General features: G+C 39.0%; 1 protein-coding gene across 1 annotated transcript in view; it reads left to right on the top strand.

Moving 5' to 3' along the window:
• Nucleotides 1-455: 455 nt before the first annotated feature.
• The window catches only part of lrriq1 (leucine-rich repeats and IQ motif containing 1), a 37,036-nt gene continuing 21,160 nt past the window's right edge, over nucleotides 456-16,331 (top strand). Inside the window, exons 1-15 of the mRNA XM_084934214.1 lie at nucleotides 456-558; nucleotides 1,020-1,111; nucleotides 1,931-2,027; nucleotides 2,134-2,216; nucleotides 2,315-2,429; nucleotides 4,208-4,383; nucleotides 5,998-6,072; nucleotides 6,409-8,082; nucleotides 8,237-8,389; nucleotides 8,497-8,647; nucleotides 9,473-9,666; nucleotides 10,417-10,544; nucleotides 10,836-10,909; nucleotides 11,370-11,463; nucleotides 14,918-15,097. Of these exons, the coding sequence (XP_084790340.1) occupies nucleotides 1,034-1,111; nucleotides 1,931-2,027; nucleotides 2,134-2,216; nucleotides 2,315-2,429; nucleotides 4,208-4,383; nucleotides 5,998-6,072; nucleotides 6,409-8,082; nucleotides 8,237-8,389; nucleotides 8,497-8,647; nucleotides 9,473-9,666; nucleotides 10,417-10,544; nucleotides 10,836-10,909; nucleotides 11,370-11,463; nucleotides 14,918-15,097 (3,272 nt within the window). The 5' untranslated portion in view covers nucleotides 456-558; nucleotides 1,020-1,033. The remainder of the gene's footprint in view (nucleotides 559-1,019; nucleotides 1,112-1,930; nucleotides 2,028-2,133; nucleotides 2,217-2,314; nucleotides 2,430-4,207; nucleotides 4,384-5,997; nucleotides 6,073-6,408; nucleotides 8,083-8,236; nucleotides 8,390-8,496; nucleotides 8,648-9,472; nucleotides 9,667-10,416; nucleotides 10,545-10,835; nucleotides 10,910-11,369; nucleotides 11,464-14,917; nucleotides 15,098-16,331) is intronic.

Raw genomic sequence — 16,331 nt, forward strand, 5'->3', positions numbered from 1 at the left:
ACTGATGATGTAAAAAATTAAATAAATGCCTGCTTATTTACTCTTTTTTCTTTGTCTCGTGCGTTAGGAAGTTTCCAAGGATCAAAATAATTCAAGAATAGAATTATTAAAATGCAGCCAACGTTTGAGGCATTTTGAAATCATTTCATTTTTATAGCAAGCAACACGTTGTGATTTTCTTTTTTCTTCTTCTTTTTTTAAGGACACAATGTATGTGCCACACATAAAAATGCCTAAATTAGCGCCCTCTTCATTCTTCATGTAAACACCATTAGAAAAGGAGTCCTTTTCTAATGGTGTTTACATGAAGAATGAAGATAAAAATACTGACGTCAATACAACAAATGCAGTCTAAAAAATTAAAAACAAAATGTAAGCCGCCTTTTTCCATTTAAAATATGAATTAGTTTTTCTTTTGCGTTTTGTTCGGTAAGTCCCTTTCGAGACTTCGTAGTTCACAGCGTTGTTTCCATAGAGACAGAACTTCGTCTAGACGCAAGAGGATCTTTCAGCCAAGTTCTTCTAAGCTTGCGAGTATAGCACTAGTGCTGTATCCAGGTAGGACATTTTAAATAATTACGTATAACTTAACGGTAAATATGAGTACTTTGGATAAAAGTATTACAGTAAATGGTTTCAGCAACTGAAACTTAGCAGACCGTGTAATGCAGCGGTCCCCAACCCCCGGGCCTCGGACCGGTACCGGTCCGCGAGTCGTTTGGTACCGGGCCGCGAGAGTTGAGGCTCAGGTGTGAAATATGTGGTTTTCAGGGTTTTTATCGGTTTTCAGCGTTATTTTGTTATAGTTTTTATCGTTAACTCGGTTTTCCTGGGTCTTTTCACGTGTGTTATGAATAAATCTTATTTTTTTCGGTACCGGTACTAGTTTTATTTTTTGTATTTATCCGCGACACCTTAAAGGCCGGTCCGTGAAAATATTGTCGGGCATAAACCGGTTCGTGGCGCAAAAAAGGTTGGGGACCGCTGGTCTAATGCCTTCATTTTCACTGCTCTGACAGATAAGTAAATCGTCATGCTGGAGCTGGATGAGCCATTCACCTCTGACCAAACTGAAGAAGAACAGGAAAATGTTTCATGTCAGGAAGAAGAGGTAAGGGTGTGGGCCTCGTTCTAAAAATACAGCACATGCATGTATGTTTCCGCTATTCTCCAAAATATTCTCTTCATTTACTATTTTTTTTGTCCAATTCTGCATACATTCTATCACCCAGAGAGGTGGAAATTAGCAGCTATTTGTTAGGGTAGACACCTTAATTTATATCTCTACCACAAAAGCATCAGGATGATTCGTTTGAGAGCCACACGTGAGCTTAGAGTGACGCTGAACAGGACAGCGAAGCTAAACGGATAATAGATAGAAGATAAATTATGCACAACATAAGCTGACCCTCCGTAAATCCACTTACTGCCTTATGACTTTGTCCATACATCCCAACTATTGCTTTTTCATATAGTGAGTATGGATGGGATTTGAGAAATTCTTCCAAATAAAAATAAATGGTACCAAATTTTCCAGTTCATTGGACTAATATCTCTTTAAGTGTAGTAATGCCATTTATGAATGCTGCTTAGAAAACAAAACGATAATTGCAACACAGTGACCCCAAAACCTTTGAGCTTTTGTATGTGTGAGTCACATACAGTACAGACCCTTTTTTCCTTACTTTGTTTTTCTACTTTTGCATTGTCCCTGAACGTCTGCTGGCCTACTTTAAAATTAATCAGAAATCAATAAGGAAACCGATTGACCCATAAGCAGAATAGACAATGGATTTAGTATCAGTAAGAGTTATTGCTTCACTTTTGTCCCCACAATGCTTGCTAATATTGTTAATATTGCTTGCTTATATTAACATTTTCCTTTTGTGGCGAAAGCAGACCTAATAATTAACCTGTTTTCTGACCGCAGGCTTCAGATAATTTCCCACCAGCTCTTCTAAGCTACTTTGAAACATCAAAAACTAGAGCAGCAGTTTGTGAGAAACTTATCCTTGAGGAACTTGAAGGTAAGTAATAACTTACAGCATTTAACTAATGTGTACGGTGATAAAGCTGAGATTATCTCCTCACCGTTCTGGATTTTGTCTGCACTGTCTTTGAATTCCATGTCAGACTTCACACCATCAGATTCCACTGATAATATGATGAGGCTATCAAATGAAGTCAGCAAAGATATGGTGAAAGTGAATGAACAGGTAAATTGGTCTTAACGGTCTAATCTCAGTTGTTTTATTACTGATAAAATATGTCACGTGGCCTAATTTTTAAAAATGATTTCTTTTTACTGATACAGGTGGGTGGTGAAACAGAAAATGAGGAAAAAAAGGCTGATGGGTCCCTTCTTCAAACACGAATAGTGACACAAAATCCTTTGACTCACAATATGTCCATGTGGCCTAATAATGAAGGTAGATAACATGTACATGTGTATTGTTTGGAACAAAGACACCATTGTTGTAGTTTTGCTTCTGTACATCACCACAATTGATTGTAGATCAAACAACCAGCATGTGCTTGAAGTACACAGGCCAATATCTAAACTGGACTCAAACGTTTTTACAGTGTTTTATTATGAAGTCAACAGGTGAATTTGTGGCAAAGTGTTACTAATGATGCGGCCGTGGGTCAGTGGGGGTGAAGGGGGAATTGGCAGGTTGCGACGGGGATGGAGCGGGTGCATCTGGGAAGAAAGGAGAACAAGGTTAAGAAGGCGCCAGACGCAGGGTGTTTAGCGGAGGTGGCAATGACTGACAATGCTTACTGATAGTCAGGGTGAGCTTGGCTTTGAGGCAGAGGCGGTGAGAATCCAGGTGAGTATTGGCAAAGGCTGGCTGACCTGAGTGCCGCTGTGTCTGAGGTGGTGAGTGGTGGCTGGAGGGCAGGCAGGTGAGGTTCTTTGTATTTTTCTAGAATGCGAAGATAATCCAAGGAGAGCTGAGGTTGAAGGCAATGGCAAAGAAGGTCCAGGAAAACTGTAGCACAGGAAACCAAAGTAGGCAACAAAACAAGTAGCAAGAGCATGGGAAAAACCTTAGCGCCGATACCAACATGAGGTCATTGACAAACTGGCAGCAAAGGAGAGTCTGAGTGGAGCTTAAATCCTCAGCCTGATTACCCAGAATCAGCCTCAGGTGTGCAGGACTGCAGGAGAGATGATGGCTCCACCCAGGGGTGGAGACCAAGGGACTCAGGTGCCTGATGGAACTTGGGCTCCACCCAGGGGTGGAGACCAAGGGACTCAGGTGCCTGATGGAACTTTCCAGTCAAACCTCCAGATCCTGACACAGACTTTCTTTTTTAATCCCAGAGGTTTTACAAAATCTGTTAAAGAATTACAGCTCTTTTCATACACAGTCCCCTATTTCCCCCAGGTTCAAATTTAATGGGATAATTGATTGACAAGCAGTGGCCATGTGAGGCCTGATCATTTTTTTTTATTTTAAATGAAGCAGATATAATATCTCAAGTCAATTCAATGTGTTTAATTTTTGTTTTTATAGCTTTATACTGTAATTTCAATTATTTATAATATCAGGCCAAAAGGGATGTTAGTGCAAGTGAGTGAAAAAAGTGAAGAAAAAAAAAACTATCAGAGAGACAGCCAAAACTTTAGAAATGGCCAGAAAAGTGAACAACTTTGAGGTTACTGAAGTTCTGATGTTGCATAATACACCCATAATACACTCAAAATAAAGGTAAAAGGTAACATAGTTCGCCACAAGACCTCACTATTTTCATAGAATTTGCTGTCACTCACGACTTTAGTAACATGAAAAGGTAGATAATCCTGTCTTGTGAATAGACTTTTAAATTTGCAACTGAAAGCATAAAGCTAATGGTGATCAAGCTTCCTGGAGGTATATTTTAGTTAAATCATATATAATGTAGATGGACTCAAAATCACTGCCACGTCACTGATGTAAATTTAGAAAAAATGTAAAATAAAGAAGTTAAAATAAAACGCATTGCCTCTCATTTCCCTAAGCATTGCCTTACACATTTATGGAAGATTAGATTTGGATCATTCTTTATGCAGGAAATTTGGTTGTTATTTGTTATTAGTGCATAACAATCAATGGAGAGGCAAGGCATGTCTTACTTTGAGCCTGATTTGAACTACATATGCATGGCTTTCCTTTCTTGCTTGCTGAACCATTGAAGCCTTACATTTTTGTATTTGTCTTAGATGGAGCTGGAACAGATCGATGTTGGGAGACTGAGAAATATTTGGCCCGGGACTTTAGCAAACATGACATAGCACAAGAGAAACACTGTGATGAGGAGATGCATAAAAACGAGGAAAGGCAAAAAAGAGAAATTAACTTCCAGGAGGAGCTGAGGAAGATAATGGAGGCAGAGAAAGTAAGTTACTTCTGACTTTTTTTTTTCCCCTCGACATAGTACTTTTGGATCCAGGTGGTAGAGCAGCTATCCCATAATTACTACGAATAAACAATAAGCTGGTACCAAATGTCCACATACGTAATAAAACATGCAGCTGCCCCCACCAACTCTTCAGGGTAATTACATAACCCAGCCTTACTTGGATATGGAGGAAGTGGAAAAGAGGCCTCTGATAGCCTGGTGCACCACAGAGCCATTGTTTATGTTTATGGATGATACCTTACTTAGTAAGTACACAGACTTAGTCCACAGACCGATCAAGCTCACCACAGAGGATATGAAAGGTTTGACTGTAATTGTCCACTGGAGCAAAAATTGTGTGTCTTTAGGACACTGTGACACACTGAGAACACCATCCCCAAAGACACAGTGGGCAGAGAAGCAGAAGATCATCATATCAAGAAGAGCCTGAGTAAATGTGGTTATCCAGCTGGGTATTTGACTACGCTGGGAAGACAACTAAGCAGTGCTAAAGTGTCATCTAAAGTGAAGACCACTGGTGATTCCTTATGTGTCTGGAGTGTCGGAACAACAGTGACACATGTTTTCATAACATTGTGTCTCTGTGGCTTTCAAATTCCAAACAAAACTCTCAAAAGTTTGTCCACCCCGAGGATTGTGTCCTCTGCCTTAAACAGAGTAATATCGTGTACGCAGTTAAGGACCAAGAAGATTGAGATGAATTATGTAGGTAAACTAAACAACCTCAAGCTTAAGAAATGGCACAACACATAAGAGATAGCTTGTCTAGCCTGGACTCTACAGTCTATTTACAGCATTAAAGCAGTGGTCATGCTTTCACTGGCACATGGAGGAACACTGATTTGAGCGTAGTAACAAAGGAACCCTCCAACCAAACATAGTTTACACAAAGATCACATTGGGAAGACAGGTCAGAGAGGTAGGCTGATAAGAAAAACAACGAAAATACACAACATGAGGTGAGAGGAGGAGAAAAACGAACTCCACGCAGACTGAGCTCCTAATGGGAGAACAGTTTGAGAACAGAAAAAATAATAATTAGGATAGATTGCAGATTATTATTGTGTAAGCTGTAGAGTACTGCAGCATTTTGGTAATTAGTGCAGTGTATTGTGATTGCAGTCCTGTGCTTCTACAGTAACTGTGGCAGGAGCAAGATTGGTGCATGAGTTATTCTCTCGCTCCTTTAAAGCGAACTTAAACTCCAGGAATGGTAACCATTTTTGACAATTTCTGTCCCTTCTGTAGATTATTCCAGAAAACCGGGCCAGCATATTTAAAAGCCTTTTCCCCCTCAGTTCTGTTCTGATTCTCAGGACAAACATTTGTATTATGATAATATGATGGGCTGGTATGGTGTGGTACAGGCTGGTATGTACAGCATTCATCACTAAAGTCAAGGGACCTGTTGTTTTACTGTGTTCTTAAGGAGTGGGGAAAATAAATGTATTCATTCAGATGTCTCAGTATTAGATGTTTCATACCCCCAGACAAGGGTACGGAGGGCAAACTGTCACAGAGAAAATACAGAATGCAGCAAAAATGGCTGTATTAATTAACCCTGTTGTGTTTTATTTATTCTGGTTCCAGCTGCATGAAAAGGAACTGGAAGTGATGGCGAAAAGAGCCCAGGAAAAACTTGAGCAGGAGATGCTGCTTCAGCAGGTAATTTATTTTTTATTTTTTTCAAATTTGTGTGCAGTGTAACGTAGTGCACAGGCTCACCATTGTATTTTTAGACATTTGATATACTTTTGGGTATTTGTTATCAGCGCAGCATTTGGTAGAATCAATTTACTGAACATACTGGATTTATAAATCAGTGGTCCTCAAAAACACACCTTAAATTTAGTACTTATAGATGCTTTTTTCCATTTTGATTGAATACTTTTTGTGATGTTTGTAAATTCCATGTAGTTTGCTTAATATATTTCAAAGAATAGATTAAAGAAATGAGGCAACTAGTTTCTTTGTAACTCTATAAATATCATCTCTTATTAGGAACTGATTGGTAACTTACAAAAACAAGTGGAGCAAGAGAGGAGGATGATTGAGGAAGAGCAGAGAAGGAAAAACAAAGAGAAGAAAAGGAAAAATGAAGAAGAGAAAAGGAAAAATGAAGAAGAGAAAAGGAAAAATGAAGACATGCAAGCGAAAAAGAAGCAGGAAGAGGAAGACAGAAGAAAAATGAAGGAGGAAGAAGAGAAAATTAAGAGTGAAGAAGAACAGGAAAGGAAGAAACTGGAAGAGAGGAAAAGATTGGATGAAGAGGAAAAGAAAAACATGATAAAATTAAGACATAAAGAAGAAAAGAAGCAAAAGGAGCTGTGGCAAAGGGAGGAGGTAAAGAAGAAAATGGAAGAAGAAGAGATTAGAAAGAAAGAGGAAGAGAGAAAAATTGAAGAAATCAAGGATGAGGAGAGGAGAAGAGAGATACAAGAGGTGGAGGAGATAAAGCAAAAGCAGAAGGAGAGAAAGAAAAACAGGAAAAGTGAGGACGAGGAAACAAGAATAATGGATGTCAAAAACAATGTGACAGAGGTTTCTGGAAGGAAGATGACTGAAGATCAAAAGACAAAAAATAAAGAAATAAGAAGTATTAAGGAAGAAAAGAGAATAGATAACAGAGGTGAGGAAGAGAAGACAAGAAAGGAAATTGTGAGAAAAACTACAGAGCATAAGATGGAAAGAAATGAGGTAGAGCAAAGAGAAAAGCCTGAGATGAAGAAAAAGATGTTGAATGAAGACATCAGGGGAAAAGATGAGAATAAAAGAATAGATGACAAAATGCAACTCACGGAAAGTGAAGAAAAGAAAAAGAACGATGAGGAGAGTTTGGAAAATCAAGATATGATGAGGAAGGAGGAAAAGACTAAAACAAACGAAGAAGAGCTGATTACAATGAGAATGGAAGAAATGAAACAGAATGAAGAACAAGAACATAGAAACACAGATGAAGTAATAAAACTCAAGCCAGAGATTTGTGAGAATAAAGACCAGAACACAAAAATGGAACATGAGAGGAAAAAAGATAAAGAAAAGAAGCAAGAAGAGTTGCAGAAACACCAAGAGGGGCTTAGTATAGGAAAAAAGAAGGATGGGACAGGAAACAAGGAAGATGCAAAGGATTATGGAAATGAGGTGAAGGAAAACATACAAGCAGAAGAAAGGAAAGTAGAAGAAGAGGTGAAAGAACGAGTCATAAGTAAGAATGAGCTGCGAGACAAGGAAAGAGAAAATAGCAGCATGCAATCTCAGAATACTGGCAGGATCTCACACCCAGGAGGCAACACCACGCGGACCTCAAGTGCTGATCCACTGCAGAGTGAATCTACAGCTGACCCTGTCAGCTCTGAAACTGCAAAACAACAGAACCTAAACAAGAACATCAGTCAGATCCCTGTGTATAAAACCAGTAACCGGCAAGATCCTGCAAAGCCTGGCACTTCTTTTTGCTTTTTGCCTGCAGGCCTTCCAGAGCACACAGAGCAGAAGAGGCTGTTGTGGATGAAGGAATGCATCCCTTGGTCTAAATTGTCCTGCCAGAACAGGAGGAAGCAGAAAGGATCAGTCCGGAGTAGGACAGGGCCAAGGAGGGTGGCAGAGGGTAGCAGTCTGCCCCCTCTGTGCCCACACACTCTGCTTCAGTCCACAGGCTGGAGATCCCTGCAGGAGGTAACATACTGTGTGCTTAGCTGTGATCCAGGAACACTGATGAAAATGTTTTGTACTTAAATGTTTGTTGTGTTCGGAAAGAATATTCACACATAGAACCCATTATTTTCATTTGAGATCCATAAGCGCTGAAATATGTTTGGCTCTCTTTCAGGTTACCAGCGTGACCTTGGAGGACTTACCTGGCTGCAGCCTTTTTACCCTTGCCCAGTGTACTCAACTTCAGTCGCTCATCCTCAGACGCTGTGGACTGAAATCATTGGAAGGTATCAACCACTTACAAGAGCTCTGGTACATTGACCTACAGGTGATTATATAGTTAAAAAATAACAAAAAACTAGTCATTACTGTGATTTTTTATCATGTTGTTTCAGTCATTTCAGTCACAACAGCTTTGCTTTTGTTTTGTTTTAGGAAAATGACATCTCATTTGTGGATTGTGAAAACATGAGCAGCTTACGAGTTCTTCAACTTGCCCACAACAAGCTGACTTCCATCCATGGTTTAAATGGTGCTGAGAATTTGGATATTCTTGATCTCTCGCATAACTCCATCACCCGTATTGGTGAGAACTCATGAAACACTGACAGCTATTGAAAAAAGCCCCAAAAAAGAAAAACTGATTAATTTTTTCGTCAGTATAATGTCTGAAAGTGTTTGTGTTTTAAATACTTATTTGCTAACAATGTGTGTGTAGCAGCTTGAGATAACGCTTGACTGATCCGAACACCTGGTAAGTCTAAAATCCTCAAAAAAGAGTAGCATTCACTTAACCTGAGAACAGGCATGATGCCATCATGTTCCATGTAAACACAGAAAGTAGTATGAGTGTGAAACTTCAAAATAAAAAGAGTCTATGGAGTATGTCAAATGCATTTGGACTTCTTTATGTTTAACAAAATGAATGAAAGTTATGGCTCTTAACACCAGAATCCTGGTAAAAGACATGCTGCAGTTACAATACATTTCTTACATATATTTCATTTGAAATTCTAAAGGACTACATTCAGAGCTTATCAAACCTGAGGAAATAAACGTGAAAATGGAAAAAAAACAAACAACAATATCTAAAATTCCCGAAATCTTTCATGCAACATTTTACTTATTACCTCACATGCTAAAGGACTATCATAGATGAACATCAGGAATTCCAAGTTTCCCTCCAGGTTTAACTAAACTTCCTCTTCTGGTCAAAAAATCAATGTAATGTAATCTAACACAAGAGGGCAGCATCTCTCTTCTTTCCTGCTGAGGACTTCACACCATTCACTCTGCAGTGAAAACTGCAATTTTGACTCCATGTACAGACTGTACTTTTTTTTTAGACTGTATCATGTCAACTTTTAAGACTCATGCTCTGCTTTCTGCATATATTCTGTCTGCTTCCTAGCTGGTCTGGAGTCTGTAAGGAGGCTACAGAGGTTGTCAGTGAACCACAACCAGCTGATCAACACCAAAGGGATGAGAGATGTATATACACTGCTCCACCTGGATTGCTCTCACAACCACCTGGCCAACGTGGAGGGTCTGGAGAACAGTGCTCTGCTTCACACACTGGATCTAAGAGGAAACGGCCTTACTGAGGTAAAAACTCACGGCAGATGAATGGAAGCACTAAATCTAATATCACTGTTCACTGTTGCAATTTTGCGAGAGCTGCAGAGAAAGTGGTGTGGGTGTTTGAGACAGGTGATGGGCTTGAATTAAGCCTAAAATCATTTTGCTTTTATCTACTACGTGCCCTTTTAATTGAGAAACAGTTCCCCTTATTCCAGAAGTTACGTTTAGTGATAAACGATTATCAAACCTTCAAAAAATAAAATTAAAACCAGGCAAGTATGACAAATGTAAATAAGGTGCTTAATTTCAATAAAAAAAAGGAAGCTGATCCATCAGATCTAATCCAAGAAGCACCTCAGTCAAACACATGCTGTTGTTTGCTAATTTGCGTTTCTCAGCTGTGAAAATAAATTTTACCTGGCTAAATTTCAAATTTTCTCCAGTCCAGCAGATGTGCTGTTAAAAATGTATATTATTGCACACATGTGATAATGGCCCACTCTATCCTCAGTAATCTTTCAGTCACAGATTAACTATGCTTGTGTTTGCCAAGCCTGAAAGTTTTATCACAGTGCTTCACAAGCAGTGTGAAAATGAACCTGACGAGCTTCGCTTGTGGCAGGCACTCATAGCAGTAGGCATAGCAGGGCTAAAACAACTGACATTGATGGATGAGGTCGTTTCGTTGCTACAGCAGGAGCAGCGGTGTGAAGTTAGTCTAACCTCACAGTGTGATGGGTGTTAACTGACGACTTTGTCCTGTTGCTTCATCAGCCCCCGAGTCTGAACAACCAGGTCCTCCTCAGAGAGCTGTATCTGGATGACAACAGCGTCTCCTCCCTTCACGGCCTCGCTGCCTGCTGGCTTCCTCTAATGCAGCACCTCTCTGCAGCTCAAAACGGGTATCCAGTATTCATCCAGTACTACTTGCCATCTGTCTTCGCCTAAGTTTTGTTATGTGATATATATTCAAAGTAGAAAATAACACACGTGCGACAGTTTTTTCTGGCTTTTCTTTCTTTTGAAAATGTAACTTGATATAAAAAATTGCAATCAGTAGGTTCTGTAAAACCACGACGAGTCAAAGCCACACAGTCGCATAAATTCAAAATGCTTCTGTGTTTAACGGTGACATGAGCGATGCATTGAGATGTGGTCTAGCTTCTAATGTAATTTGTCTCTTATTTTCCTAGAATTACTCAGCTGCCCTCCATGTCTAATTTTGTGTCCCTTGAAAATCTGGATCTTAGATACAACTGCCTGTCAGGTAACATGTTTTCTTTATAAAATGGTGAATGGGCTGTGCTTGTTTAGCGCTGTTTTACCTTAGTGGTTCAGCAAACGTCTCTTGTTCACTGTTATGCAAGCGCTACTCCTAATAGAGCATCGCCTGCTCTGTTAGAAGCAGCTTGGCCTTCATTGTTTTGCTCAGGACAGCCCGAGTATAGAGCTGCTAATCCTGTGATTAGTGGTCAACCTGTTTTACCACCTAAGCCAGTTTAAAACCTGTGGTTTTTCTTCTTCTTTCAGCTCACCGTACTTGAACTATTGCCTTTATATTTTGTTGATCTTATTTCGGTGCCTTGTGTAAAATTTTGTAACTTTGTAACTTGGATATAAATTCACTACACACCTCTGCTTATTTCATGTAGGTTGATATAGTTTGTAAGTTGGAGTTATATTGAAACTGAAGAATATATTGAAAAACGTGTCATGCTCTCTTTCAGACCTGCAGAATGTGTGTGAAAATCTTGAGGGATGTCAGTTCCTGCGTGAAATCCACCTCACAGGGAATCCTCTTCAGCAGGAGAGTGGCTGGAGGTAGGGTAAGCACTGGACAGAGTAAGAAAATGACATGATATACTGTCTTTTTAGAACTAAATATGTTGTTATCTGTATGTATCTGCTTTCACGACCCATCATGCAGTGATAGTGCATTGCGCTAGTTTCAGGAATCTTGAATTTTCTGGCTGCCTCTCATTGAGGCACATTTTCCTCACCTGCTCCACAGTTTCAAATCAAGATATAGTAATTAGAAATTTCTGTTCTTTTTGGAAATTATTTGGATAGAAGTTCCAGTTTCTGCCTCTTTTGCTCTTAAATATAACTTGCTATGATGGGTGATCAAAGGAAAATACCACTGAAAAGTCAGTATTTGCCTATCCAAAATTTAGTCTGTGGGCTCAGGTAGTCTAAACATTCCAGCTGAACACTGGTCTCCCTGTCCACTTCCAGGATTACCACTCTGATCTGCATTGCCTATTAGATTACCAACATCTGTATGTGTGTATGCCACACTAAGTGGTCATAATTTCCAAAATATTGATACAGCAGAAAAATCAATTAACTTTTCATTGTCAATTTGCTCATTCACTTACATTGCTTAAATATTTTACCAGTGTTAAGGCAGTTGCAATGAGTTTATATGAAAAATATGCAATGAGCACTTATATTCTTTGAGGTTCTACTGGGATGTCATGAGCGGTGATGTCAGCTGTTACAGGTTTGCAAAGTTATTTGGCTCCTCAGAGTCAGTTACACCCAGCAAAATAACCAAAATATGAAAAACTATACTAGTTTTGGAAACTTTTTGCTTATTTAATAGTCAGATTTTTATCATTGTTCATATGTTGGAGTTACTGCCCAGCAGGTTCAATAAAAACTTCAATAAAAAAAAACAAAAAACAAATGTTCTGTTAAATTTTTGCCAGTACCACTTCCAATGTTGGTTTCCATAAATGGTAAATGGCAAAATTTAACGTGTGATTAAAAAAATACAGGAAAAAAAGCCTTTAAAAATTTATATTCATTTTAAAATGGTACATTGTACCATATTTTTTTAATGATTTTTATTGTGCTGACAATATGAACATAAAATCTCTTTTTTTTTATCTTTAGATTGAGTTTTTAGAGGATTCTTTGCTGGAATAGGTGTAAAACTATGAGTTACTTGTGAACACTTTCTTCCTTAAGCCATAACTGAAACATTACCTTAATTTTTCACTGAACTTTACTTAACCCCCAGTGCCAACAGTAGAATTAACCCTCAGTATTTCCACACTCATGCCCTTGCCCTTTCATCCTCAGCCAGTGATAACACTGGCTAAATAAAAGCACCAAAAGGCAAGCGCTAAGAATTACAATCCCTGTAGGCACCCCCTGATCCAGGAGAAATAGATGAAGAAAATACTGGCCCTGATTAATCAGAGCTGCTTAAAGAGCCTATTATTTTGGAGGAAGTCTTCACTAAATGAAATACGGAGTTATGCTCATAGGAACTGGAGAATGAGGATGAAGGATCCAAAAAAGTGTTTTAAAAGAAAAGGAGGATAAAATTTATAACAGTTTAGTAAGACTCAAGTTGAAGTTTGAGTATCTTCAGTGTACTGTAGATATAGCTGTGAATAATGAAGCCCTTATATTAAAAAGGTAATAAGTTGCTGCTATTTATCCAATTTTGTCTAATTCGGGTTTGGAGCTTCATTTAAAGACAGCGAGTCAGGCATCCTATTTAGGGTTGGAATCCAATTCTAATCTGTGTTTGAGAGACCCAGTGATCCACATCAAATCTATCTATCTATCTATCTATCTATCTATCTATCTATCTATCTATCTATCTATCTATCTATCTATCTATCTATCTATCTATCTATCTATCTATCTATCTATCTATCTATCTAGCTATCTCTCTCTCTCTCTCTCTCTCTCTCTCTCACTCTCTCACTCACTCACTCACTCTGGTAAGGAAAACCTACTGTGAATATATAAGTACATGTAAAGTACTTCACATTATAAAGAAAGACATTTTCATATAAACCATTTATGAATGCATCTGAAGCAGTAAATGACCTCAACACATGTTTTGTTCTCTCTGGTGAAGTCGTGGGACAGATTTAAGAGCATACAGTACTCTGGGAATCGGTTTTAGAAAACCCAGTTCTTAATGTTTTAAAAACTGACTTCGCAGCCCAAAGGCTTTTATTTTTGCAAATTTTATTGTTGCTGTTCCCTAGTGCCCTGTAGAGTTTCCAGCTCCACATTTTCCCACTGCACAGAGACCACATTTGGCCAGTGCTCCACTAGTAGATGCTCTTAGTCTGTTTCTCTGGCAGATATTTGAGATTCCTCTGCTTGCACATCCTTAGCCTCAGGCAGTGGTTACCTCTCCCCCTGTATCACAGCCATTCAGGGCACTCCTCCAGCTGAATGCTCACACTACCTAACATATGCACTTTGGAAAGGATTTCTATCCAAAGTGGCTGTGTAACTACACTTTTAGAAAACGGCACAAGATTAATAGTAATGAGTTCAAACAGGTTCAGATTGTAGACTCAGACAACCATTAATACCAGGGGATGACTAAATCACTGTACATATGGCCCTTTAATTAGTTCAGAGAACAAAATGTACTGTGTACAAAACAACATATACTGTGAGAGGAAAGTTAAATGGTTTCCTCAAAACACTACGGTCTAAACAGAGAATGGTTCTGCCAGCTTTAGAGAAGCTTTCTGTTGGCTGTGAATATTATTTTCTTAGTCAGGCAGTGATTGTAATTTGACAGTTATAAGTCGTATTAGTAAGTAAATAACTGGAAACGAATATAGAACTCAAATTAAACTACGTCTATTTGGCAAAACTATTTTGTGATCTACAAAATCTGTTTATTTATTTTTATTTATTTATTTTTTTAGAAAGAGGGGCAATACATATTAATCAACATTTTAACAAATGTAAATATGCCAGATTATAGCCTTGGGCTAATTTCCATCTGCAGACCCTCTGGCAGGTTGGTGTTAAACACAAGTTAGTAAAAACATACAGAGACACTATTTACAGGTCATGTGACAAGGACAAAAACAGTGATCACATTATACTAGAACAAGCAATGACAAGGAGAGTGGACACAGAGGACAGTATAGATAACAATAACGGAAACACATCAATTATATTGCACAAACCCCAGTATTGTACATGCCCTGTTGAGTAAAATAAGTGTCCTGTTTCATAGCCCTGACACCTCTGTGCAACCTAAACCTGAGTTCCGTTCAAGTTGCCCTCATTGTCTTTGTTAACTGTTAATAGTGTTGTCTATTATAAACTTTAAAAAATCACCAAGCTGTTTGCCTTTAATGCAGTGGTAATGAGTTCATACAAAGATACAGATATACATAATACCAGTAGCAGTTAAAATGGTATAAATGATGCATTTAAAAATATTAGTAAAATCACTTCTGCACAGCTCAGGTTTTGCTGATTTTACTTTCCTTTTCAGATCCACACTACAGAAATCAGTGCCTGGCCTTAGAGTCATTGATAGCCAGGAGACAGATTCCTTTTTCTTGCCTCCAGCTGTTCAGCAGGTCAGCTCGGCCTCAGACTGCTTCCTAACTTTCTGCCAGGCTCAGCTTCAGCAGACTCAGAATTTACAGCAGCATCACAGCAGGGAGCACAGGTAAGAGACAGGCTGCCTGTGTCGATGTGCTGGCAATGTGCTATGTGTTTAGTGTGGATAGCTGCAGGTTTTGCCGGTGGTTGGATGTGTGTTTGACCCCAGAAGTTACACTTTCTAAAGTTATCCACATTGTGGAAGAGAAAACAATCTGCAGATACAAGAGCTTATTGTGAACTCAGTTTACACAATTTCCATATTGTCAGATTTCATACTCACACTCATCTTATATGATCTGTATTTGTAAACTAAAATATTGCAGGTAAGCTGCAGATTTCTGAAGAAGCTTGAAAGCAGATCATGGGGAAGAGGTGCGAAATGTTCAGCTTCAAATAATAAAAAAAAATTGGTTATGGTAATAGAAAACGAGTACTGTACAGCAGAATTCTCGTCTCTTCTACTGTATGCATAAAAATCAAGTTATGTTTGACTGAGAGTACTTCAGATATAAAGAGATAGGATGAAGGCATGAGGTCAAACCGAGAACAGGTTGAAAAGAAAAGAAGAATCAAATAGTAAAAGGGAATAATACAGAACAGGGCAAAACAACAAAAATAACCCAAAACCAATGCACCAGAGGTTATATTACACTTTTTTTGTCGTGTGCTGCTGAACCTGTCAGAGATACCGCCATCAAGCAGCGAGGAATGTTAGCTATCCTCTTGTTATGTCTGATACATAGGGCGTAGTGAGCCTAAAGACAACGTCCATCTATTTTCACAAGTCCTTCAATGTCACTGGCCTCTGCACATATTGACACTCCTATACAAGGAGGACCACCAGCACTTAAAACAGTGGTCAACTTTCTGCTTATCTTCCTGACCTTTTCAAATTACACAGTACAAAAGATGAAACGCGGTGGCGGCTTCTTGTATGGGTCACATCGAGGACTCCTATGGCTTGGGGGAGGTTAGCGTGGCCCTCCCCTTGCTTCGCCCCTCACTGTGTGCCCTCTACCCTTCTGGCCTCTGGACAATGAGCCATTTTGGGGGCTTTGCAAGAGCCAACACAGCCATTTAACCCCTGGCCTGACCTTGTGTCAGACTGAGTTTTTAGGGGAGTTGAGAAGAGTGCCACACGCCAGTCAACTGGTGACTGTAAGGTGAGGTACTGTGGCGTATTAGGGCTATTACTCTCTTTTACAAGGTGTAGGGATTCTACCAAAGTGCCTCTGTTTCACCCATAAATGAGCATGCCTTACAATCCAGTCCTGTATGCCATTAAATCAAAACATTTT

Source organism: Perissodus microlepis, chromosome 7 (genome assembly GCF_051167445.1).
Source record: "Perissodus microlepis isolate ML-2025 ecotype Zambia chromosome 7, ASM5116744v1, whole genome shotgun sequence".
NCBI lineage: Eukaryota > Metazoa > Chordata > Actinopteri > Cichliformes > Cichlidae > Perissodus > Perissodus microlepis.